This window comes from Ranitomeya imitator, chromosome 9 (genome assembly GCF_032444005.1).
Source record: "Ranitomeya imitator isolate aRanImi1 chromosome 9, aRanImi1.pri, whole genome shotgun sequence".
NCBI classification, from domain to species: Eukaryota; Metazoa; Chordata; class Amphibia; order Anura; family Dendrobatidae; genus Ranitomeya; species Ranitomeya imitator.
Window position 1 is genome coordinate 48,168,994 of NC_091290.1, and position 7,733 is coordinate 48,176,726.

General features: G+C 44.6%; 1 protein-coding gene across 1 annotated transcript in view; it reads left to right on the forward strand.

Annotated features, from left to right (window-relative positions):
* Positions 1 to 2,879, forward strand: part of LOC138649373 (mucin-5AC-like) — a 45,586-nt gene extending 42,707 nt beyond the window's left edge. Inside the window, exons 57-59 of the mRNA XM_069739724.1 lie at positions 133 to 172; positions 851 to 968; positions 1,798 to 2,879. Coding sequence (XP_069595825.1) covers positions 133 to 172; positions 851 to 968; positions 1,798 to 2,008 — 369 coding nt within the window. The 3' untranslated portion in view covers positions 2,009 to 2,879. The remainder of the gene's footprint in view (positions 1 to 132; positions 173 to 850; positions 969 to 1,797) is intronic.
* The last annotated feature ends 4,854 nt before the right edge of the window (positions 2,880 to 7,733 follow it).

Below are 7,733 nucleotides of genomic sequence, written 5' to 3' on the forward strand. Positions count from 1 at the left end.
AGAGCTTCAACAGAAAAGGAAATGTAATAAGTTATTAAACCTGTTAAAAGGTGCATGTTCATTTTAGGTGTTTTTTCTTTTTTTATGAAAAATGAATTCATATTCATTTTGATCTATTTGTTTGTTGTGCAGGGTACTATCAAATCTGATGGCTGCTGTGAGTCTTGCGAACGTAAGTAATTTCTTATCAGCCCTTCAAGTCTTTAATTATCAGTAGTGATGAGCGAGTATACTCGTTGCTCGGGTGGTCTCCGAGTATTTATGACTGCTCGGAGATTTAGTTTTCCTTGCCACAGCTGCATGATTTACGGCTGCTAGCCAGCCTGAGTACATGTGGGGGTTGCCTGGTTGCTAGGGAATCCCCACATGCAATCAAGCTGTGTAGTAACCACAAATGATCCAGCTGCGGCAAGGAAAACTAAATCTCCGAGCAGTCATAAATACTCGGAGATCACCCGAGCAATGAGTATACTCGCTCATCACTAATTATCAGTTATGTTCCAGTAGTGTATTTGTGCTGAATAAGCATTATATAGCTTAAAGCTCTATAGTCAATAGCATAAAGGTGACAAAAACGACCTTTCAAAAAGTGAACAATCCCTCCCCTGAGGTACTTCACTGCTTTATTTGTACACTTAGAATTTTGCACAAATGAGGCACAAATGCTTATATAAATTACTGCAACATTATTTAGAGTACTTTTTTCATGCAATAATGATCACTGCAAAAAGCATAACAATAGGATCCACTGATACTTGCTGATTTATAAAGCTGTTATACCAATGCTTTCAAAGCTGAATACACCTGTAATACTTACATGTGAGTAATCGTATTCACATTCCTATTAAAGCTGCCCTGTCTGGATGTGGGGTTCATAAACAATCCGAGCGTATCAAGACCAGTTTTTGTGAAACAGACGAGGTTGTGGAGCTGTCCTCCTGTGGTGGAGCCTGCATGACATCTTCTATGTAAGTTGAAAGTGTTGTTAATCCTTCACATCTATATCTTTGTAAGCCACTAGAGTGACAAGGAGACATACAGTATCTGTGTGCAAGGAGACATGCAGTATCTTTGTGCAAGGAGACGTATCTATGTGCAAGGAGACATGTCTGTGTGCAAGGAGATATATCTATGTGCAAGGAGAGATGAAGTATTTATGTGCAAGGAGAGTTACAGTATGTGCAAGGAGACATATATATATATATATATATATATATATATATATATATATATGCAAGGAGACATATTTAAGTGCAAGGAGAGATACAGTATTTATGTACAAGGAGACATATCAACATGCAAAGAGACATATGTATGTGCAAGGAGAGATAGAGAATTTATCTGCAAGGAGAGTTACAGTATTTATGTACAAGGAGACATGTCTACTGTATTTGCAAGGAGACATAGCTGTGTGCAAGGAGACATACAGTATTTATATGTAAGGAGACATATCAATGTGCAAGGAGACATCTATGTGCAAGGAAAAATACAATATCTATGTGCAAGTTGACATATCTATGTACAAGGAGAGATACAAAATGTTTGTACAAGGAGACATTTATGTGCAAGGAAACATACTGTACAGTATCTATATGCAATGTCATGTATAGTGTCTATGTACAAGGAAAAATGAATATGGGTGTCCTTAGATTTACTCTACAAAGTTGTCTACAAGTGATGTTTGAAAATATCTTCAATCTTCTTATATGCAGAACTTCCTGAGTTACCATAGATCAGATCATAACTTTGACCTGGACAATCCTGTTAGCATTTCTAAAATGTATCCTCTTTGCACAGATACTCTGCTGAGGCAAACCTGATGGAGCACAAGTGCAGCTGTTGTCAGGAAGTGAAGACCAGCAAACGGGAAGTAAACCTGAAATGTCTGGACGGAACCAGCACTGTATACACCTACATATATGTAGAGGAGTGCGGCTGTACCCACACTGAATGCCAAAGTGATGTCCAGACCTCCAGCGCAAAGCAACGTCAGCAGATCAAGGGTTAAGAGGACCTCCACCAGGACCTCCAGAGTCATCAAATCAACTAATTGACAGTATCAGTCTGGCTAAATGAATTACACTGAATCAGAACTTTAATAAGAACTCTAACTGAATATTGTATGTGACATCTGAATACTCTGGAAAACTAAACTCTATCAATGGGCTTCTAATGACAAGCTTTGCTTTTCGACTGCCAAGATTTCTTCATCGAAGCCTCCAACCTTTACTTACCTTTTTGTATCACAGAGCTTTAGTCAAATGAGCTAATTCTTGAGATTAAATGGTTTAAACCTTTAATTTTGCACAATTACATTATGTAAAACCTATTACCCATACATTGGAATTGAACTCGAGTACACAGGTTATCGTATTTAACTCCTTGATAGTCATTGTAATAAACATTAACGCAGATACTCCCATACTACATTTAGATTACTTTTAATCTCGGGGACACAATATACTGTATATTGTATAGATGTGTCTCTGAAAAAGATACTAACAGAAGGTTCATCTTCAGGTCCATATAAGCATTTCATGATATGAAGGCAAATCTACTGCTGCTCTATGTCATCCTGTTTACAGAATAGCTAAATTAGTAAAGTTAGTTAACTTATCTGCAATTAGCTAATAGGAAAATAAATAGCACTGCTCTATTGTTTTACTTTTATTGAATGTTTTGATGCATGGATGTCAGATTCTTTTTTTTTTTTTTATTTCTAAAGCTAAGATCTTTTATCTATTTATTGTATCTGGTTGGAGATTTCTCAAATGTATATGTTTTATTATTTTGCCATTGATACTAAAGAATTATGAGTTATTGTATTTCCAGAGGATGAAATATGATTTAAATTAAAAATCTTTTAAGCATTTTATAAAGTTTCTGAGCTTGGTTTTGTGGTCAGTTCAAGTGCATAAAGTAAAAACAGCAAAAAAGGTACAATGAATGTTAGTGTTTGAATGTTTAATGCATTTGCACTATCTATGATATCAAAATACTGCACATGGACCCCTTAGGCTCTATATTACCATCACATATGCACCTGATAACCCACTATATGACACAGTGACAGCTTACTATTCCCTAAAAGTTCTGCCTCCTAGGAAAAATACCTTCATTATTTGACTGTAAATATGCCATGATATCAGAGCCATAATGAGGTCCAAAAGAGGCCCATAGCCATTTATAATATAGAATAATAACAGCAACGTGGAGGAGCAAGAACAAATTAGCCTTGAATGAGTCTCTACTAGTTTCCTGGTCTTTACACCTGGATTTCTAATGAACTCTTAGACATTTAAGAATACATCCAAATGGATGGAATGCCACATAGAGGAACATTATTAATGCATGGGGCCACAAAGGAGGGTATTTATAATTCATGGGGCTAAAAATGGGGGAAATTATTACTGTATTGGCCACAAAAGAGGGCTTTATGTATGCTTTGGACCACAAAGGGGAATTAATCAACATATGGAAGCACAATAATGGGCCATTATTCATGTTTGGGAAAACAAATTAGGGTAATTAACACAATATGGAGCCAGAAATGGGGGCATTATTACTGTATGGCATCGCAAAGTGGGATATTTTTAATGTATTGGGCTAAAAAGGGGGCCTAATTAATGTACAGTTAGGGCCAGAAATATTTGGACAGTGACACAATTTTCGCAAGTTGGGCTCTGCATGCCACCACATTGGATTTGAAATGAAACCTCTACAACAGAATTCAAGTGCAGATTGTAACGTTTAATTTGAAGGGTTGAACAAAAATATCTGATAGAAAATGTAGGAATTGTACACATTTCTTTACAAACACTCCACATTTTAGGAGGTCAAAAGTAATTGGACAAATAAACATAACCCAAACAAAATATTTTTATTTTCAATATTTTGTTGCAAATCCTTTGGAGGCAATCACTGCCTTAAGTCTGGAACCCATGGACATCACCAAACGCTGGGTTTCCTCCTTCTTAATGCTTTGCCAGGCCTTTACAGCCGCAGCCTTCAGGTCTTGCTTGTTTGTGGGTCTTTCCGTCTTAAGTCTGGATTTGAGCAAGTGAAATGCATGCTCAATTGGGTTTAGATCTGGAGATTGACTTGGCCATTGCAGAATGTTCCACTTTTTGGCACTCATGAACTACTGGGTAGCTTTGGCTGTATGCTTGGGGTCATTGTCCATCTGTACTATGAAGCGCCGTCCAATCAACTTTGCAGCATTTGGCTGAATCTGGGCTGAAAGTATATATCAGGGTGACTGATCCCTGATGAAGGAGTCAGTGACTCTGAAACGCGTAGGATTATTTGGTCCTGTGTGCTATTCGTAGCTCCGTAGCTCCGCAGCTTTGCAGCTGGTCACGTGTACACATCACGTGACTGTGACGTCACACAAGGTCCTGCTCCTTGTCGGCTTCAGCTCTATACTAGCGGCCGCCACTGCCTGTGCACGGCAGTTACCAAGCTCTGGGGGAGCACGCTAGTCACCGGCCGGGACAGCGTCTCCTATACTACTATTTGCTCTGCAACATATTGGATATTTCCGGAACAGAAATTCAGAGAAGGCTTCAGATACCAACCTTTCAGCACATGAGTGAAGGACCTTTCCACATGTCAGCACTGGACACAGATTTCCTTTTCTTTGATATTAAGGTAAACACATCTTGTTAATCACAGTCCTTTATGGGGAACCTTGTTTATGACATTTCCTAGTATTTTAACTATTTATGGCTTCATATAGGTGAACTTAGCGCAAATATCACATATAGTTTTCTTTGATTAACCACTTCTGGGACGATTGGGAGTGATTTCGTCCATATATTTGCTGCTTATTCACCTGAAGCAACTAAGCAGCGCCTTATGGTTCATTTTTAGAAATACATATTACATATATAATTGTATTTCTGAACATGTTTTTGTAAACAGCTAAAATAACAAAACTTATGTCACTGTCCAAATATTTCTGGCCCTAACTGTATGACACAAAAGGAACTATTACTACTGCACAAGAGCCACAAGGGTGCATGCATACAGTACGGGGTCACAAAGAGAGACACTACTACTACTCTGTGGGGGCAAAAAAGGTGGACATTATAGTATTGATGCCAGAGGGTAGCAATACTATTGTATGTGGGAATAAAGTGTAATTTAACCCCTTTACCACCAAGGGTGGTTTGCATGTTAATGACCAGGCCAACTTTTACAATTCTGACCACTGTCCATTTATGAGGTTATAACTTTGGAATACTTCCATGGATCCTGGTGATTTTGACAATGTTTTCGCGTGACATATTGTACTTCATGATAGTGGTAACATTTATTTGATATAACTTGCGTTTATTTGTGAAAAAAAAGGAAATTTGGTGAAAATTTTAAAAATCTTGCAATTTTCCAACTTTGAGTTTTCATGCCCTTAAATCACACAGAGAAATCACAAAAAATACTTAACCCCTTCCCGATCTTTGACACATACGCTGCGTCATGAAAGTCGGTGCCATTCTGACCCATGACGCAGCATATGCATCATGGTTTGATCACGTTCCTGCGGGTCGGGTGACCGGGGTCAATGAAATGTCACCCGACCTGCAGGTACGTGAGGACCTCTAGTTGACCCCAGGGGGGGTGGCTTTACCCCCCCGTGACCACGATCGCTCCTGTGCCCTCTGTTTCACCCCCTCTCCAGCTCTGATTGGAGAAAGCATCCATGTGACGCTTTCCCTCCAATCAGATGTGGAGGGGTGGAGTGAAACATGTCTGACATCACTCTCCAGCTTCATTCCTTCCGTGGAAGCTGGAGAGTGAGGTCCCTGTTGCTGCACCCACTGCTGCTGCTGCCTGATCGCCGCCGCCACCTGATCGCCGCCGCCTGATCGCCGCCACCGCCTGATCGCCGCCTGACCGCCGCTGCCGCCGCCGATCGCCGCTGCTGCTGACTCCGAAACGCCGCCGCCTTCCGGTACTCCCCCTCTGCCTCCCACTCCCCCCACCATCCGATTTCCCCCCTTCGCCGTCTGTTAACCCCTCCACTCCTTCCCACTGCCCCTGAAATCAGCCCCCTGCCCAGTGATCACCCAGGCTCCTACATCTCCCCTGCTCCCTCCTTCCCCCCGCTCCTGACTGCCACCCTCTGCCCCCATGTGATCACCCACCCCAGTGATCACTCTGATCACCCCCTGCCCACCCTAATCCCCCCCCCACGCTGCTGCTGGCTCCTGCATTTTCTCAGGCCCCTTTGCCTGACAGCTCCCCCACGCCCCGCTGATCGCCGCCTGTCCGCCTTCCGGTCCACTGATCGCCACCTGTCCACCTTCCGGTACTCCCCCCTCTGCCTCCTGCTCCCCCCAACCATCCGATCCCCCCCTGCCATCCGCTAACCCCTCCACTCCCTCCCACGCCCCAGAAATCAGACCCCTGCCCAGTGATCACCCTTCCTTGCTGCAGGCTCCTACATCTCCCTTGCCCCCTCCTTCCCCGCGCTCCTGACAGCCACCTTCTGAACCCCCCCGTGATCACCCACCCCAGTGATCACTCTGATCAGCCCCTGCCCCCTGATCACCCCCCCCCACTGCTGCTGCTGGCTCCTGCATTTCTTCAGGCCCCTTCGCCTGACAGCTCCCCCGTGCCCCGTTGATCGCCGCCTGTCCGCCTTCCGGTCCGCTGATCGCCGCCTTCCGGTACTCCCCCCTCTGCCTCCTGCTCCCCCCGCCGTCTGATCCTCCCAACCTCCACTCCCTCCCACGCCCCGGAAACCGCCCACCTGCCCAGTGATCACCCTTCCCTGCTGCAGGCTCCTACATCTCCCCTGCCCCCACATTTCCTCCACACCTGGCAGCCACCTCCTGCCCCCCGGTGATCACCCGCCCCAGTGATCACCCTGATCATCCCCCCCCGCTGCTGCCGCCTCCTGCATCTCCTCAGGCCCCTTCACCTGACAGCTCCCCGTGCCCCGCTGATCGCTCTCGCATGATCGCTCCTGCACCCCGCTGATCGCTCCCGCATGATCGCTCCCACGTGATCGCTCCTGCGCCCTGCTGATCGATCCCGCGTGATCGCTCCCGCGCCCTGCTGATCGCTCCCATGCCCTGCTGATTGCTCCCCTTACTGTTGCTGCCGGCTCCTGCATCTCCTCAGCCCCCCACACCTGAAAGCCCCCTCCTGCAGTAGAAAGTTCCACTAAACACTCACACATACACACACGCACACTATAATAAAGCTTAGTTTTTTACACGCACACACACAATGTCCCGCTCGTCCCACTCATCCCAGTCACAAAGACTGTACTCAGCAGAGGAGGCATATTCTTTTATTGCCTCCGAAGCCGGTAGTGAGGGAGAGGACCCTACCTTTCTCTATTCCTCCCACTCTTCCTCCTCCAGTGACACGGACTCGCCACCACCAAGAAGTCGCAGGACTAGAAATCGTCCAGAGCCCAGGAAGAAAAGCCGGAGCCCAGGGAAGAAGAGTCGGAGGCCGGGGGAGAAGACCCACAACCAAGTGTGAGTAACCCCCAACCTAGTGCTAGTCACACCCAACCTAGCACTAGTACTCCCACCTGGACCCCCATCCCTGAAAATTTTGCTCCACGGATTCCTGATTTCATTCCCCAATCAGGAATCCAATTCGAGACTGCCAACCTCAGGGAAATAGACTTTTTCAAAGTCTATTTCTCGGAGTCAATCGTCAGTCTCATGGTGGAGCAAACAAACTTATATGCCCTGCAATTTTTTGCCCAAAAC